Source organism: Solanum tuberosum, unplaced genomic scaffold (genome assembly GCF_000226075.1).
Source record: "Solanum tuberosum cultivar DM 1-3 516 R44 unplaced genomic scaffold, SolTub_3.0 scf00046, whole genome shotgun sequence".
Lineage (NCBI taxonomy): Eukaryota > Viridiplantae > Streptophyta > Magnoliopsida > Solanales > Solanaceae > Solanum > Solanum tuberosum.
This window is the reverse complement of record NW_006238971.1, coordinates 300,508-319,846: the sequence shown is the minus strand read 5'-3', so window position 1 is coordinate 319,846 and position 19,339 is coordinate 300,508. Positions and strand designations below refer to the sequence as shown.

The 19,339-nt window shown below is 35.2% G+C and overlaps 1 protein-coding gene across 5 annotated transcripts in view; it reads left to right on the top strand.

Annotated features, from left to right (window-relative positions):
• The window catches only part of LOC102584578 (pentatricopeptide repeat-containing protein At1g10910, chloroplastic), a 34,950-nt gene extending 18,353 nt beyond the window's left edge, over nt 1–16,597 (top strand). For 2 of the 5 annotated variants that reach the window (XM_006343419.2, XM_006343422.2), the window contains 4 exons: nt 3,644–3,966; nt 5,025–5,201; nt 5,289–5,417; nt 15,930–16,597. In XM_006343419.2, the coding sequence (XP_006343481.1) occupies nt 3,644–3,966; nt 5,025–5,201; nt 5,289–5,417; nt 15,930–16,160 (860 nt within the window). In that variant the 3' untranslated portion in view covers nt 16,161–16,597. Of the gene's footprint in view, nt 1–3,643; nt 3,967–5,024; nt 5,202–5,280; nt 5,418–15,929 lie in introns of all 5 variants that reach the window. The other 3 variants (XM_006343421.2, XR_001473015.1, XM_006343420.2) reach the window with 3 other exon arrangements.
• Nucleotides 16,598–19,339: the final 2,742 nt, after the last annotated feature.

The window sequence follows — 19,339 nt, the reverse complement described above, 5'->3', positions numbered from 1 at the left end:
CACTCTTTTGTGACTTACACTGTTAGAATAGGAATAGGAACCAAAATAATATATACAATCCTACTTAGAATAGGAATAAGAATAAAAATAGAAATAGTATATAGAAAGGATAAGGCATAAGTACCCCCCTAGACTATGACCGAAATCTCAAAGACACGCATTAACTAATCTAAGGTCCTATTACCCCCCTAAACTCATTTTTTGTGTAATTTTGTACACCTTTTGGCTTACGTGGCACACTCCGTGACTCCACTTAAGTGAGGCGCGTGGGAGATGTTTGGAGGCCACGTAGGCCAAAAAGGTGTACAAAATTACAAAAAAATAAGTTCAGGGGGGTAAGTAGGACCTTAGTTTAGTTAAGGTGTGTCTCTGGATTTCGGTCATAGTCTAGGGGGTACTAATGCCTTATCCTTATATAGAATCCTACTTAGAAAAATGATTGTATTGTACTGTTCTAGTTGGGAAAGGAGTCTAATGTAGTGTCTATAAATAGGGTTTCAATGTAATAAGTCGATACACAATTCAATAATATTCTTTTTCAATATTTCTCACACGTATCAGAGCTTATGGTTCAATAGTCCAATGATTGAATGAGGTTGAAGACATGTTCGATACGGTTTCAAATCAATTTGCAACAAATTTGATGATAATGAAGATTTTTGTCCAACTACATGTGGAGAAGTTTTAAACCATATTTTCAACAATCTTGTTGCTGCAATATTAAAAATAAAAATAAAAATAAAATATTTTAAGCCCATATATTTTAAACCTTAATTTTTAAACATGACAAGCAGCAACGATGAAGACTATGAGATATCATGCATGTAAAGAAGACAAATCAAATTGTCAAGAAAATCCAGCCAAAAGAGGAAATTTGTTAGGGTTTTGCTTTGATTTTCTTATCATATTTGAGTTTTACGTTTTCCTTGAAGAAAAGTCAAAGCATTACCATAATTGCTTTTACTTTTTTGAAAGAAAAATATAATTCTCTTCCATATTCGGTTATTTTTTCCTTAGGGAAAATAATTGAAACTCTATAAATTGAAGACCCCTCTTCTCATACTAAGAACACAATAACATCACAATGTATACGTTTAAGAGTTTTGTTTATGGAAAGATTCTCTCTACAGTTTTTATGTTTTTTTTTAGTTTTCAAATAGTAGGCCAGTTGGCCAAATCATATAATAATATTATGTTTCTTGTAGTATAGTTTTATGTGTCATTTGATTTTTCACCGACATGATTTGCAATTGTAAGTCTCCGCATATCAAACCCAACAAGTGGTATCAGAGCCTCTATAATCTTGGTAAATTATTACCCATATATGCTGCGCGTCTGGCCAATGATTATGTTAACAAAAGTAGGGCCAATGTTTTATGCATGAACCCCATATTTCAGTAGAAGAAAACTCAGTCAGACAGGTCATCGTGCATCAATTTTCGGTGACTTTCTAGGATTGTTTTGTGTCAACCCCATATTTTCCAGTGTTTGTGTAGCGCGGTGCCATACTACTCGTGAATACTTTCGTATATCTAATTTGTGTGGCACCGTGCCATCCTTCAAGTGACTACATTTTCATATCTAATTTGTGTAGTACCGTGCCATCCTCTCAGTGACTACTTTTTCACATCTAATTTGTGTAGCACTGTGCCATCCTTTCGGTCTCATAACTAATTTGTGTAGCATCGTGCCATCCTTTTGGTGACTACTTTCTCATATTTGATTTGCTTTGCACCGTTCTTTTCGGTGACTACTTTCTTATTTGTGTAGGGTCGTGCCATCATTCCGACCCTACCCATATAATTTCTCCTTTTCAGTAGGGTCACGCTGTCAATTCGACCCTACCCATATAATTTCTATTTTCTAGTAGGATCATGCCATCATGCCGACTCTACCCATATAATTATATTTCTGAAATTGTGACCACTTTCAGGCTTCAAATCTAATAATCTGGCGCATGAGCATGTTCCGACCAATTTTACGATGACTTTTACAGTAAGAATGTTTTTCTCCACGATGATCTCGAGGAAGTCTAAATGGAACAACCACTTGGTTTTGTTGCTTAGGTGGAGTCTAGTAGCCTTGTATGATGATTGATCAAGTCATTTTATGGTTTGAAATAGTCTTCTCAAGTTTGGATTGGGAAGTCCAACACTGTAATTCAGGAATTTATCATCCGTATTTTATCAACATTATGCATCAAATTTAGTATTTCATGAGAAGTCTAAGCACATTGAGATTGTCAGTCAATTTTGTGAAGTCAAGTGATCAAGTTGCAAATATCTCACCAAGCCTCTCATTGGTCCTCGTATTAATTACCTCTGTAACAAGCTAGGTACATATGACTTGTATGCACCAACTTGAAGGGGGTGTATTAGAATAGGAATATGAACAAGAATAATATATACAATCCTACTTAGAATAGGAATAGGAACAAGAATAATCTATACAATCCTACTTAGGATAAGAATTAAAATAGAAATAGTATATAACATCCTATTTAGAAAAGGATTGTATAGTAGTGTCCTAGTTGGAAAAGGAGGCTAATATAGTGTCTGTAATAGGATGTCAATGTAATAATTTAGATACACAATTCAATAATATTCTTTTTCAATATTTCTCACATACACCTTATCCTATTTAATTAATGATTTGCATTCTAATCTCATTAGTTCCTTGCAAAACCTTGAAAGATACATTTTCTCAATTATTTATGATGAAAAAAATTAGGAAAGTATAATAAGATCATGTAAAACATAATTAAACTTAAAAACAAAAGCCACACTGAATAGCAGATAAAATAACATTGAATAATAGATCATGCTCATACTTATCCAGTCAAAAGACACAATCCACATGACTCCATTTATAGCATTACTCCACTCCAAGTAACTTTTGTGTAGTCTCTTCTCATCCCTCAAGATACTCAAGATTCTTTAGACCTTTAAGAGAGATGAAGAGATGAAATTAGTCAAATGACACAGTGCAACTATCGATTTCTTAGTTTACGGTCATACTGATACAAGATATGATTTATGCTCTCATTTGGCTCTTTCAAATTTATTTTTTATCAAAAATTAAAGAAAATTAATCTTACTCTCTAGCTTATCCAGAGTTCCATTGAGTTAGCTCCCAGAACTATCATCTCTATCTACATCTCTTTGCTTGAGAAAGTACTTAAAACCTTGTCTTCCTTGAAATAACTAGGAATACTTCTAGAAGCCATGTCTTCATTGAATTATCTACGAATACTTCAAGATTTTCTGGGTTCTCACTTTTTGTAATTGGTTGTTGCGGTTTACTCGTCTGTCTTTGTAGTACATACATAAAAGTTGATGGTTTTAATCATGAACCTGTGAATAATGGGGAAGGAGAAGTCAACAATATTAGTTGTGTATTTTTCTATTTTTACCCTCATAAGTAATTGAAGAAAATGGATCTTTTAGGGTTTTGCAAGGATTTTAGGATATTAAGGTGCAAGTCAATTAAAGAAATAGTATAAGGTGTAAATAACAAAAGAGTGCATATTAGGGGTGCAAATTGCAAATTATTCGGTTCCTGCATATGGCTTAGAGTTTTATGCTCTGTGTTATTTTACTTGTAATTTATATTAATTTGATTTGTCCTTTTGGTTATGAATTAGCAGATGGCTACTCCTATAGCATTATGATTTCTGCATTCTGTCGCAGTGGGCTTCTCGAAGATGCAAAGAAAGTGGCTTCTGAATTTGAAGAAAAATATGACAAATATGATATAGTTATTTTGAATGCGATGCTCTCTGCCTATTGCAGAGCAGGAAAAATGGAGAATGTAATGAGCATGATGAAGAAGATGGATGACTCTGCAATTAGTCCTGATTGGAATACTTTTAATATTCTGATAAGATATTTCTGCAAGGAGAAGCTATATTTGCTTGCCTATCGTACCATGGAGGACATGCATAGTAAAGGTCACCAACCAGAGGAGGTAGGCAAAAGTTAAAAACTCACTATTTTTTTGATCAATTAAAGACATAAAAGTGGCACTTGTAGCTGGGTTAACCATTATTGGTCTTCTGTGTGCGGTTTAACTACTTTTTGTTACCTGGGTTTTGTGCCCAGTATTTGAGAAACTAATGTGCTCAACTCGGATGCTTGCTTGTGTTGGTTGATATGAGTCAAAAGTGAACACATATGGGGGTTGCTCAATGAGACATCGAATCATAGAATGGAACTAAACTGCAGTGGATCAGGTTAGATAACCATCAAGCAGACATAATAGCTCCGCCGTAGTATTTTATAGTGGCTTGAATTGGAATAAATTTGATTATAGCACTCTGCAGAGAATACATGGCATCAAAAGTTCTTTCTGCTTTTATGGTTGATGTGAGTCAAACGTGAACACATATGGGAGTTGCTCAATGAGACATCTTTTTAAAATTTAACTAAATTGCAGTGCATCAGGATTATGTCAACCATCAAGCAGAAGAAAATAGGTGTGTCGGAGTAACTTTTAGTGGCTTGAATTGGAATAGATTTGGTTATGCACTCCACAAAGAATACATGGAATCAGAAGTGTTTTTTTTTAAAAATAAAATAGCAAGAGTCTAAAAGTCCTCTATTTTGGTGACCCAGAATTACTAACGTTCAGCTTTTTAGTTAATTTGTTAGGTGTCAGGCTTTATTTTGCACTAATGCACAACTAACATAAAATTGCTGGATAACTGGTAGAAGGATTTGCCTTTTTTTATTTTTTTTTTTTGCTTTTGAACAGAATAATTGAGTTCCTATTTCTCTTTTTCGTATTCCTTCTTCTACCTTAGAAAAACTAAAATTTCAGGTCGCTCTGCTCTTTTTCTTCTCGACCCCATTTGTGCTATAAGATTACTTTAACTTTTTCACGGCATTGTTGAACCTATGATGCTTGCAAAATTTGCATGGGGTACTAGTTGTTACACTATACATTGCTTAAGTATATTGAAAAATATGATCTAAATGTTGTCCCTTGTTCTCACACTTTCTTTGTCCAACTTCTTCCTTTTTCAGGGACTTTGTTCCTCTTTAATTTATCATCTTGGTAAGACAGGTGCACATTCAGAAGCATTTTCTGTATACAACATGTTGAGATATAGCAAAAGAACCATATCCAACGCCCTTCATGAGCATATTTTGCACATTTTGATTGCTGGGCGGCTCCTCAAAGATGCTTATGTGGTAGTCAAGGTACTCCCTACCTTTATTTTCTTGCACTTTTCATCTGTATTTGCTGTTTCTTATGAAGAATCATAATCTAATGAACTAGGTATACAGGACAATGCAGGATTCATCTCTCAGCCGGCTATCAAAAAATTTTCTGTCAACTTCATGAGATCTGGCAACGTAAACTTAATCAATGATGTGATGAACGCCATGCATAGCTCTGGCCACAAGATTGATCAGGTAATAATTAGTTTCAATTCTCCTCTATGATTATGTACTAGATATCGCCATCCTTTAAAGTATCAGGGAACATGGACTTAATTAATGATAAGATGAGAAGGTACTCCCAACTTTTCTGGAGCAACCGACAAGATTGATTAATTCTAAATCTGTTTTTGACTCAGTATGCCCATTGATATTACTGTACTAGGTTTATTTTTTGTTCTGCACTCGTTTGTGTCATTCTAATATGAATCACGGAACATATCTTAGTTGACAATACCTAAGCTCGTTGGGATAAGAAAGTTGCATATGTCTTCTGTCATAAGTGACAATCATGGGAGAAGGACGAAGGTCACCTCACTTTATTACTGGAAGTGTAGAAACTGAGATAACAGAACCAAATAAAGATGAAATCAATTTTATGTTGAAATGATAATAGGACGTATTCAAGAAATATGTCGATAGGCCATTAGTATTGGAGAATACAGTTTTGCTATATGTGGGAAAATAGTTATAACCTGAGGAGCATGCATAAACGTGTAAAGACACGGGAAGTTCAAAAATTAGGGTGAACAACACAAACATGGCAAATTTATATTCTATCTATTTACTTCATCTACCATAAAATATTAATAACCATTCTCTTATTTAATAAGTGGGAGTTGGAAAGGAAGCACACACGAGACCGTCAACATGTGTGCTTCCGGGGATTAAGATTGAATTAAGGGGTACTTTAGTCATTTAAGGCCTCCTACTTTAGACTTCATGCTTTAATTATGTTATACCAATTGCTCTGCCATTTCCTTTTGCAGACAAAAAGTACTCCATCATATGTTAGTATGTCTTTTCACATGTGGGTCCCGCTTAAAGTTAGCAATGCAACATATTTTTTTAAAATGCTTCTGTTAGTTTCACAAAGAGAACCTTTGATTTTCTCTTTCAAGGAAATTGTATTTTGTTTAATTATTATCATATGGTATAATTTAATATAATATATAATGTAAAAATTCCATAGATACTTGGGGTAAATGTTAAAAATTAAATATTTTGCACGTACTTTGAATATAACTTTTAAAAATTATAGAACTATAATATTATGAATATTGTAATTATTTGTGTTCTTTTATCTCAATTTGTATGACATCGTTTTTTTAGACATAAGTTTAAGAAAAAAAAACACTTGAAACATTTTATTTTAAAAAATTCACATATATTTATATGCTATAAATCATCTCATTAAGAATAAAATGATAATTTTAAAGTTAAAATTATTGTACATAGCAAGAGTAAAACTATTCTTAGGGTGAAAAATAAATATTTCTTGTCTTGAAATAAAAGTACTTTGAGTTCATTAATATTTTATTTGTTTTATCTATCAATTTGATTCAATATACCATTGAATAATCTATTTTGTTTCAATTTATCATAATATACATTTTATTAAAATAAAAGGAAACTAATGAATTAAATTTGTAACTCACACTTTTTGATGAAAATACAAATTTAAAGTGAGACTTATTTTTTCACTGTATTTATGTTAGGTAGTTAAATAAGAAGGTAACAAGGAAAAAGTTAGTAAAGTTAAAAAGAATAAGAGAATAATAAAAAAAAAATTGGCAAAAAATAAAAATAAAATATATTCAAAAAGTAAAGAAGGGATAGTAATAATAATAATTATTATATAACTAAGCAAGGATCATTAAGGGAAAAAAAGATAAAAAGAAAATACATATGATTAAAAATTAGAGTTTAAAATATAAAAAAATGAATAATATAATTGCAAATGAAGAACGATAATTGATATATCGATAGATGTTTCAAATGTTAAATGTTAATTTCAATTAGTCTAAAATAAAATTATTAAACATAAATTGTTGGGCCCAATGTCTAGTCTAACATAAGGCAGAGATAATTAAAATATAAATAACTATCAAACATATACCGCATACTTGTCAATTTCAGATATTCCAACTTTGTATACAATACATTGAATTTGTCAGCATCTCTATAATGATTATGACAATATCTAAAATAACACCAACAATTGGCGTAGCTAGGAATTTAGTTCAGGCTGTTCAATCTTTGAAGAAGTAAATAAAGTATTTATGATGAATGGGTGCACCAAAAAAATATTAAATCAGATTGTGATATTTAGCAAAATCATAGATACTTGTAATAGAACTAACAGTTGTATAAATCAAAACTAACATAAAGAAATTTTACAAGTGCAAATATAATTTAGATACATTTGTGGTAGAGGCAACACTTGTATACATCAATACTATAGTAAAAAGTTTAATAAAGAAATCTCACAAGTGAAAATACCATTGAAACATATTATTACAATTGAACCTGTCAAAGATTTTTCTTTTATTGCTTAGTCTAGCTTTATGGAAGCTTTTACAATTTATGGACTGGTTGTAGCATTGGCACTTTTATCAGCAAATCATTTTTTTTTAATCTTAGCTTAGAAACATGAAAAATAAATACATTTTTGAAATGTTAATATAGTATTACTCTAAGGTATTATCTATATTTTAATTAAAAAAAGGAAATGTCAAAGAGGTTTGGTATGATTTTTCATTTTTTTATTTCAAAAAAGTATTTGTTTATTTCTTACTTAGCTGTTTATACTATTGTTCATTTTATAATTAAAAAACAAAAATTCAAAAAAAATGCCAAAAAGTGGATGCTAACAGAAGGCTAAATGCAATAAATTTAAGTTCTCATGTAATGCATACCGAAAAGTTCACACAAATTGATCCAACCTACTTTTCCATTAAAAGTAAGGGTAAATTTTGGCATTACAGATTCGAAATTGCGACTTTCCGGACCTTTTGAACACCTTTTGCCACTGGGACAAATCTCATAATGTGTCGAGGGTGTTCAAATTACAAAATATAATCAATATTTTACAATATTTAACCTATATACTTGGTAACCAACAACGATCATGTGAAGCGAGTACATAAAGTTACTCAGTAAGTCTCTTCGACTCCCTCCAAAAGGTGGGACAAGTATTTGAGAAAACATGCATGCAACATCTCAAAAGCATACTTGAGTAGCATTCATCATGTCATTTTTACATAGACTCAGATTTGGCATGCCATTATAAGTTCACGTGAAATCATCTTTTGAAAATCATAGCTTTCCTCACAGGCCTTTAACATAACCATTTCCTTGCAGAGGTGTATTCATGGTTTCTAATGATGGGTGCACCATTTCGAAAAAGTGGATCTAATATATAAATGTGATCGATTTGTCCTTTAGGTTCTTATCAGTGAAAGACGTAAAATATTAAAATTATAGGTTGAAAATTAGTTCTTATCTATTCAAATAGTAATTTTTTATATTTATACATATATATTAATTAAAACACCAAATAACCACTTAAAGAGGTGTTAGCCAATTTTAGAAAGAAAAATAAAACAAGATAGATATAAGATTCAAAAACCTCACTTAGAGAGGTGCACCCATTCATCATCGCATTACATGATACTTCGAGTGTGGGTTCACAAATCTATATTTATATATTTTTAAGAAAATATAACACTACTGTATATGATCTTGAGAGGGGAGCATGGACTTCACGTGAACCCGGTGGCCCCCCTTTGCATACGCCCCTGTTTCCTTGTAGAGTAGTCATATTAAAATTTCAAATACATCCCCAACACACATAGATGATAGTCCCAATCACATTTCCAACATCATACTCAACCACCAGCACATGATATGTGTTGATTGATATTGATTTCCTGGCATAATTATAGGAGTAAATTGCTAGAGATTGATTGTAGATTGATATAGTATTAATTGTAATCCAACACGTAATATTTTCTCTCCTTATTTAGTTGTAGGACTTATTGTATAACTGCCCATTCTCATGGGATGTAAAATCATCCATAAATACAAGAAGACTCTCTCTGTTTCTTGAAATCTTCATGGTATCATAGCCATAGCTGCCTTTTTGAGGTGAGTTTTCTCCCTCACAGCACAAGGGTTCCATTATTTTTTATAAAAGAGGTTGAGTTTTCTCTTTCTTTGTGGCTGTCCTCAACAAAAACTTCTTCCGGTCAGTTTTTTTTCGAAATTTTTGTTTTTCCATTGGGGTCACTGGAACATTCCGAGCATTTCCCTCCCAGGTTTTATTTTTAGCTTTCCGACGTTGCAGCTAGCATTCCAGCCCAATCTACAGTTTTCCGACAGATGTTTCCGGAATTCTTTTTCCAGATCTCAGGTCGCATGCTTGTTGTGAAAACATCCCTACCAATTTATTTTTTTTCGATCACCATAATTAGGGACGTGGCAACTAGCTGTCCGACTACTTCTCCCCGAATAATTTCCAGATCTCGAGTCGTAGGCTATTCCAACCCTTCCTGGCTCCTGCCCATTATCCGGTGAGTTTTTCCGATGAGATCAGGTAGATTCTATCCTTGGAATGTTATTTCTGTATTTTTGGATATTCCTATTTTGAAATTAAGGATTATTACTTGTTCAAACTATGGGTGATACATAAACAGAAAATAATTCTGTCTCAAATTAGTGCTGTAAAATTAGATTGTGCTGCTACATATCTTTCTTGGTCAAGATCTTGTCCCCTTTTTTTTAATTAAATTTAGGAAATTGATTGGGTATGTCACTGGATAAACGAAAGCACCTGCTGTGACAAAGTTTAGGTATTACAGATTCTAGGTATGGTCAATGGGATTCTGATTATTCCCTTTTGATGACATGGCTTCTGAATACTATGCACCCTTGGATATCTAACAATATCTATTGCTTGATGCTACTGAAAAGATCTGGAAGTCAACCTAGCGCACTTACTCTCGCATGAGAAATGATGCCTAGATCTTTGATATTCAAAACGAAGTCCATGCCACTGGGCTAGGTGAGTTGATTATCACCGATTATTATTCCGAGCTAAGCTAGTCATGGCAGGAAATTGATTACTATCAAAGTTTGCAAGCAACTGGTTGAAAAGGAAAGAGTCTATGATTTTCTGGCCGGCTTGAACCAAGAGTATGATCAGATCAGGGTTCAAGTACTTGGCCAGATTTCTTTTCCTTGACTTGAGGATACATATTCTTATATTTAATTGGAAGAGAGCCGATGAGGGGTCATGTTTAATTTTGCACCAACTGAGAAGTCTGCATTAGTTGTCTCATGAGCAACCAAGGGCTATCATTTCTTCTGATAAAGATAACTTACATTGTGAGTTTGTGGTAGCTCAAAGCATACGCGAGAGACATGCTGGAAATTACATGTTAGACCAACTAGAGGTTGTAGTGCAAAGCATGTAGTTCCATCAAAGGATTAGGCCAATATTGCAGAAAATGTGGAGACATCCAGAGATACTACTTCTGGAGAGACTTTGTCACCAGATGAAGTTCAACATCTTCATCGTCTTTTGAACAAACTTGACTCTTCCAAGGTTGCTAGTTGCCTAGTTCCAAGTATGTGCAGTCAAGTATTGCTTTTAATGCTAAGCTTAATTCTTGGATGATTGATTTTGGTGTGAATAGACACATGACAGGCTCTTCTAAAGGTTTTCAAAACTACTCTCCTAGTTTCAAAGGGGACTTATGTCAAAATAACCAATGGCTCCCTAACTCCCGTCTCTGGGACAGGTTCAATATCATCCATTCTTCGTGTACCTGGCCTTGAACTGGCCAAAAAGCTTTCTATTTGAACAGAATTCAACAATTGCATAAGCTTCGGTCTCGATTGATTATACTTTTGGTTAATTGGATAGGTGTCTGTAGCAACAGACTTCCTTATAGCTACAGGCTTTCCATATTGCCAAGGAAGGAATATACTTTACAGAGGATCTACTTAACTAGCAAATGAGCATTTCATACTTTCCCACACTACTTCCAAGTCCAATAGAGGCCTTTCCAGTAAAAGGAGGTTAGAAAGGTGGTGATACAACATTGGCATTCTCAGCGATTTCATCAGATGTCTTGCCTTCTGTTCGTTTACATGGCCTTGAGTTTCTCGTTAACCTGTTATCTGTTAGCTCCATTACCAGAGAACTAAAGTTGTACTCGTGAGGAATGCACCTAGAAGTCCAAGATCCCTTCTATTTACCATGCATTTACCAAAAACATATTGAGGGGATACCGTTTTAGCAACTGCTTATCTTATCAATAACATACCTCTTAAAACTCTTGATTTTCAGGGTCCTCGGGAAGCTTTATAATGAATATTTTGTTCCTTCAAAGGTAAATGAGTGTGTTTGCTTTGTTCACACTAGGAGCTTAGTGAAACTTGATCCTAGAGCTCTTAAATGTGTCTTTATTAGGCATTCTCCAACACAAAGGGTACAAATACTATAACCCTCCTTCTGGGAGATCTATAAGGAAGAAGAGATGGTTTTTCCTAGTTCCATCTTGAAACAAGAGAAAGTGAAATTGGAGAAAGAATTCAGGGGGAGATTGTTGGGTGTTTGGGTAGGCCTACTTTGATACCCTACTCGTGGAGAAATAGAGGAGAAGAAGGCATCATGCAATTTGTCGAAGCTGAACATATCCGCACGTCTAAAGTAGCCTATGGAGCTCTAGTCTTGTTTCAAAAGAAGAAAGATGGGTCGTTGCACTTATGAACAGACTACCAGAAGCTTATTAAAGTAACAGTAAAAAACAAATACCTTTTCCCGCTTATTGTTGACTTATTCAATAGACTTGGACAAGCCAAGCACTTTACCAAGGTGGATCTTCGGAAGGGTTGCTACCAATAGCAGAAGGGGATGAGCCAAAGACATCATTCGTGACGAGATATGGAGCGAATGAGTGGTTGGTGATGCCCTTCGGCTTAACCAATGCACCCGCTACCTTTTGCATGCTGATGAACAAGATCTTCCATCCCTACCTAGACCAGTTTGTGTTAGTGTACCTAGATGACATACCTTGGAGGAGCATGTGGAACACTTAAAAAAGATTTCTAGGTCTTGCAGGAAAATGAGCTTTACATCAAAGGAGAGAAGTGTGAGTTTGCCTAGCATGAGATACACTTCTTGGGACATGTCATTAACCAAGGACGGTTGCAGATGGATGAGGCTAAGGTGCGGGCTATCCAATAGTGGGAGGCACCCACGAAAGTGATCGAACGTAGATCTTTTCTTGGACTTGCCAACTATTATCGTTCATATTGTGCTACTCTGCTAAGGTTGCCACATTTATCGAGTTGTTAAAGAAAAATAAGTTGTGGGTAGGAGCGAGCATTTCCAAAAGGCGTTTGATGATCTTAAGGCTGACATGACAAAAGAACCAGTCTTGGCACTGCCTAATTTTACCAAGACATTTGAGGTACACACTGATGCTTTTGACTTTCCCATTGGAGGTATCTTGATGCAAGATAGACACCCTATTGCCTTTGAGAGCCGCAAGCTGAATGAGATAGAAAGGTGGTACACCATACAAGAGAAGAAGATGACAACATAACACATTGCCTACACACGCGGATACATTACCTGCTCGGCTCCAAGTTCATGGTCAAGACTGACAAAGTGGCCACTAGCTATTTCCAGTCACAGAAGAAGCTCACACCAAATCAAGGTAGGTGGCAAGATTTCTTGGTTGAATTTGATTGAGTTGGAGTACAAGCCAAGCAAGGGTAATGCTGTGGCAATGCTTTGAGTAGAAAGTCTGAGCTTGCTGCCATCACCACAGCCTGTTGTGACATTCGAGATGCTTTTAAGGATGGCATGCAACATGGCCCAGAAGCAAAGCAACTTATGGAGTTTGCAGCTCAAGGCTAGACGAGATGTTTCTAGGTGCAAGATGGACTATTGCTCACCATAGGTCGAAGGGTCTACGTGCCCAAGTTTGGAACTATTAGGGGGCAAATCATTAAAGAAAGCCATGACGTTGTGGGCTGGGCACCCAAGGCAGTGTCACACAAGGGCATTGATTGAGTCAATCTATTATTTGTCGCGCATGTATGATGATATTGAATGTTACGTGCAGATTTGTCTTGTGTGCCAACATGATAAGTTGGAGAACCTACCACTTGGAGGACTATTGGAGCCATTACCTGTAGCAGAGCATCCATGAGAGAGTGACTATGAACTTCATAACTTGCTTGCCTAAGTTTGACATATATGGGACAATCATGGTCGTGGTGGACATGTTTTTCTTACTTCATGCCTGCCACGGTAGGTTGCAGTTGCACTCCTGAAGAGGCTACCAAATTATTCTTCAAGAATGTGGTAAAATATTGGGGTTTGTCAAGGCATATCTCAACGATCGTGACCGGCGCTTTATAAGAAACTTTTGGAGAAAATTGTTCAATACACTTGGCACGCAATAGCATTTCTTCACTAGTTTTAACCTGCAGACGGAGTCAATGCCTTGTCGGAGTGCTACCTGGGAACTTTGTGAGTTCACATCAGAAAGAGTGGGCAAGACTATTCGACATAGCCCAATTCTCGTATAACTTGTAGTAGAGCGAGTCTATTGGCGAACACCAATCGAGTTAGCCATAGGCCAGCAACCACAAACTCCACATTCATTATCGGCTTCGTGGAAAGAGTTTGGGGGCTTACCTTATGGCCAAGGGGTTTGAGGAGCAACTTGACACTGCTAAGTCCTACTTGGACAAGGCAACAAAGAAGATGAAGAAGTTTGCCAACTGCATGCGTTGTCCCATGGATTATAAGGTTGGGGACATGGTTTTGGTAAAGATTAACCGAAAACAGTTTATGTCACTGCAAGGCGTGCACAAAAATTTGGTACGAAAGTATGAGGGACCATTTAGGATCATTGCCAAGGTGGGCAAGATCTCATGTAAATTAGAGTTACCATCTCATTTTAAGTTTCATCCCGTCTTCCATGCCAGGTGCTCAAACCATACCATCCAGACAAGGATGATAAGGTAAGCAAGATCTCATGTAAGTTAGAGTTACCACCTCATTTTAAGGTTCATCCCGTCTTCCATGCCAGGTGCTCAAACCATACCATGCAGACAAAGGATGATCCCAACCGAAGTCAGTCAAATTGGGCATCGATCACCATCACCACTTTGCATTATCGAGAAATTGAGGCTATCATTGACTACCGAGCCAAGAGAAAACAAGGGCAAAAAGCCACTGTCACATTCCTCATCCATTGGAAAGGACAATCACCAGAGGAAGCCACATGGGAGCGATATGAAGACTTGTGGCATTTCAAAGACAAGATTCAAGAATTTATGCAATAGCAATGCGCCGCGGTCGTCGCAATATTAGGTGGGCGGGGGAGTGTTATGACCCGCCATGTCATCACACCACCTAGACTTACATTAGAAGAAGAATAGTCCTTAGTGGAATATTTTAGAGATATATGGAGAATTTCTTGGAAGACCTTAGAGTTTCATGGATTTGCATAAAAGGTCCTTGGAACCTTCTAGTTGTGTGAAGAATTCTAGAATAGGGATTTGTACACAATTTATATTTCCAAATTAGCTCATAGGGAGTAGTATAAATAGAGGGACATTCATTTTTAAAGGCATCAAGTAAATCTTTCAAGTCTTGAGCAATATAAACGCTTTCTTGAGCAATTCTCTTTTGTCTTTCTTTAATTCAACATTCCCTTACCGATCTAGTGTTAAAAAGGCTTATTTGAGCTTGCAAGATCGTGAAAGATTCGTGAGTGGGTTGTTAGGTGTCTCCCGGTGTGCTTAGTGAAGGTCTAAGTTCGTGACACGTTGTACTAGTCTCTACAAGAGGGACTAATTACTAGTTAGATTCTGTCCAGGATTTTGGAGGAATCAACTCTTAACTTGAATTTAGATTGCACTATGGTCAATGGTGGATCCCGGATTTTAAGGTTGTGAACTTCCTTTAATATAAAATTGCTACGAATCACATAGTAGAAGTTCACAACTAATTCAAATGTAATAGAGAAAAAAAAAAGACTTTTAATCACAAGTTGCAACTGTGCTTGATAATTTTTCGTATGTTTAAAATGATGAATAAGTAATAGCATCATTGCTTATAGTTGCAAATATCTTTTGTTCTACATAACAAATTAACAAAAGAAAAAAAATCATCCACTGTATCTATTTTACAACGCATAAACAATAAGCATTGTGAAAACCCAACAATTAGAATTGCAAAAAAACCCCAAAATTGTTGATAGAATATTGCGTGTTATATTTATACCCAAATTCTCTAGCTTTGATTCAAATACCTTATTTTATTGTTTCTTGTATTTTGTTTTTGATATTTTTTGGGGAAACTCAAAACCCATCAAGCTATTTTGCTAATGGGTGCTCGCGAATACATTATATCCATTTTTCCGTATTTTCTATATACATACACAATATTTCCGTCGGGGTCAATGGGGGCTCGTGCACCCATCACGCTATATGTGAGTTCGCCCCTGACTGTGGTACCTGTTTGTCAGACATCTATGTGACTTACAGAATTTGCCCTTTTTTTTAGCTGTTGTTGAATTCGAGGCAAACATAAGTTTGACATTAGCTTTAACATCTAATATATGACCGTACCTTGTCAGATATTAAATCACCTGTGTCTTGAAACACTCTTCTCAGGAATTATTTGATTTGGCTATAGCACGCTACATTGCAAAACCAGAAAAGAAGGAATTACTTCTCTGGTTACTGAAGTGGATGCCTGGTAAAGGTTATGCTATTGATTCATCAACTAGAAATTTGATTCTGAAGAACTCTCACTTGTTTGGCCATCAACTTATTGCTGAGTCATTGTCCAAGCACCTTGTGATGTCAAAAAAGGTGAAACTTCACAAGGAAAATGCAAGATAACTGAAGCTATATGGTGAAGTTGGACATTAGTTTGCTGATAGAGAAGTTTGATATGTTGCAGGTCTTAAGCTGATAATTATGTTGCTGACGCAGCTATATTTTCGGAAGCAATTTCCACCACTCTCAAGCTTAATGTTAACTGTAGCAATGCATTCAACCACTTGAAACAGATTCTGAAGGTGTCACATGAAGCATGCCAATAACTAGCAACTCCATTCATGTTAGGATAAACGTTCAATTTTCTTATTGTGTTTAATTGAGCTTCAACATTCGCAGTGCCTTGTGTAGAGCCATTCCTGATTGTCACAGACAAGTTTGGAAATATCAGTTGTATTATTGCATACCTTATACGTCTTCAAAGGCACAAACTTTCAGCAAAAGGTATTTCCTTGCAATGTATTTGTTCCTAGATCTCGAGTATAAATGTTAATCCTTTTTCAAAATAGTATAGCAGTCTTGCCTATACATATTACCATTTATGTCTTTTTTAGCAAAGGAATATTACTTAAACATGCCGTTAACTTGATCTCAGTTGACATCTATGAGACTATGACCTTCAACTTTGGGTGTGGATAACTAAGACTTAAACTTGTATAAAGTTGAACAAGTTGACACGCGTCCTACTTAGCAATTTGCATGAGACATACTCGAACTCTTTTATACATGTCACATAAGATACATGTATCGACCTGTTCAACTTTATATAAGTTTAAGTATCTATTTATGCATACTCAAAATTGGAAGGATATAGATGTGTAATGACCCGTTAGACCGTTTTGAGTGTTAAAACTGTTTGATCTCTTCCCTTAAAATCTAAATGGAAATTTTGAACTATTAGTGTATCTATAGTCATTTAATTAGCGGGTAAATTTTAAATGATAAATTTAATTGATGATCATCGGGCAAAGTCCATAATTCATTTAATTTAATTCCCAAGTAACTTGGTTCATGTATAGTGATGAATTAGGAGTAATTGGGAGTTGATATTTCTTTTTGTCATACCATCCACTGCGGCTTCTACCAGCAGACAAAGAAAATCACGACATTATAAAAAATAAGCACACAAATATTCCAGTAAAATATCAATATTCAAGCTTAATTCTTATAGTTAATGTATGTGTTGGATAACTTTGAATTTTATTTGGCATGTGGGCTACTAGAAGTGTTTAAATTGAAAAAAATATCGTTGTAAATCTTGGAAGCTAATTGTTGCCAATGATGGGTATCGGACACAGGGTGGGAAATAATAAAAAAAAAACTATCATTGGCTTATTATTTGTACTTGGGTTGGGGAAAAAAGGAAAATAACTCAAATTTTGTAGTTTCTTGTTGCTGCAACGTGTAGGCTACTGTTGGGATAACATATATTGTGGGTTGATTTTTTTATTTGTTTCATTATTACGTTATGATTCAAGTTATGATATAGTGAAATATGTGATTAAATATTAGATGTGTTATATTATATAAATACAATTAAATTTATGATATTTGAAGGAATTGAGACTTAACCCTAAACTTAAAATTTAGGAATATGAGACTTGACATATTAGTTGACACCACGTGTTCGACATTTATGGTATGTTAAGACTTTCAAACTTCGTTGAAGGACGTTTTTCTAATTAAAGAAAAAACGATACGACCCAAGACCAATTATGGTTCTTTTTTCTATCAAAATAAATTGAATTCGAAAGCGCACCATCCTTCTTTACTTTACAATCAGCCTCCGACCCTTAAAAATGGAATAGACAATGGGTAAGAGCGAAAGATGGGGGTCTCGTACCAATGATGTGACAGTCATTGGTACGAGTACCAGTGTTATAAAGGAAAATTTTATTACTATAGAATGACAGATCGTAGTTCGAGAGTGCTAAAGCATATGGTCATTAGTTGATTTATTATTAACTTGATTTCTTTGTGTGATTGTGTTTCTTTATTGAACCCCGTATATTTGTGATAGTAGAGGTGATTATATCATGTTGATATTTGATTGATTGAGATGCATTATCATCCATTTTATTATAATCATATTGTGCACATGCATTGACATGAGATTGAGTATAGATTGGGCACGTGAAGACCGTTCGTGCTGGGGATTGTGAGATGTTATGATTATAAGTTGGGAATGTGGAGCTCGTCTGTGTTGGAGATTATTTGATTTTATGATAGTGCATTGAGATCATCGGCACAAACACGCGGAGATCATCCGTGTCGGTATATGGGGAGGGGGGATTCGCGAGGTCCATATACCGACATGAACGATCTCCACCTGTCTGTGCCGACGATCTCAACGCACTATCATAAAATCAAACAATTGCCAATACAGACGATCTCCACGTGTCCAACTTATAATCGTCGCATCTCATAATCCCCAACACGGAAGATCTACATGTGCCCAACTTATAATCATAACATCTCACAATCCCAGCACGGACGATCTCCATGTGCCCAACTTATACTCAATCACATGTCAATGCATGTGCACAATTTGATTTCAAATAAAAAGGGATGATGATGCATCTGAATCAATCAAATATCGGCGTGATAGATACTCACCTTAACTATCATAAATATATGAGTTCAATAAAGAAACACAATCACAGAAAGAAATCAAGTCAATAATACATCAGCGAATGCCAATATGCTTTTGCATTCTCGGATTACAATATGTCGTTGTATAGTAATAAACTTTCCCTTTATAACACCGGTACTTGTACCAATGCCCGTCACACCATTGGTACGAGACCCCATCTTTCGCCCTTACCCATTGTCTATCCTATTTTTAATCTTTAATTAGAAAAACGTCCTTTAACGAAATCTAAAAGTCTTAACATACCTTAAATGCCCAACACGTGTCATGAATCCTCAACATTTTGCTTTTTCCTTCCGTAAAGTTTCAGAATGTTCACAATCTATCAAATATTTAATATTCATAAGCAAGTGAGTCCGTAGACACTCATATTACTATACGTCTAGCCTAGTCCTAAAAACTCGCCCTAATCTATAATCAAGTACATAAATCTTGTTGTCAAGTGTCAACTAATATGTCAAGTCTCATATTCCTAAATCTTAAGCCTAGGGTTAAGTCTCAATTCCCTCAAAATATAATAAATTTAATTGTATTCATATAATACAATACACATCATATTTAATTACGTATCTCACTATATCATAACGTGACA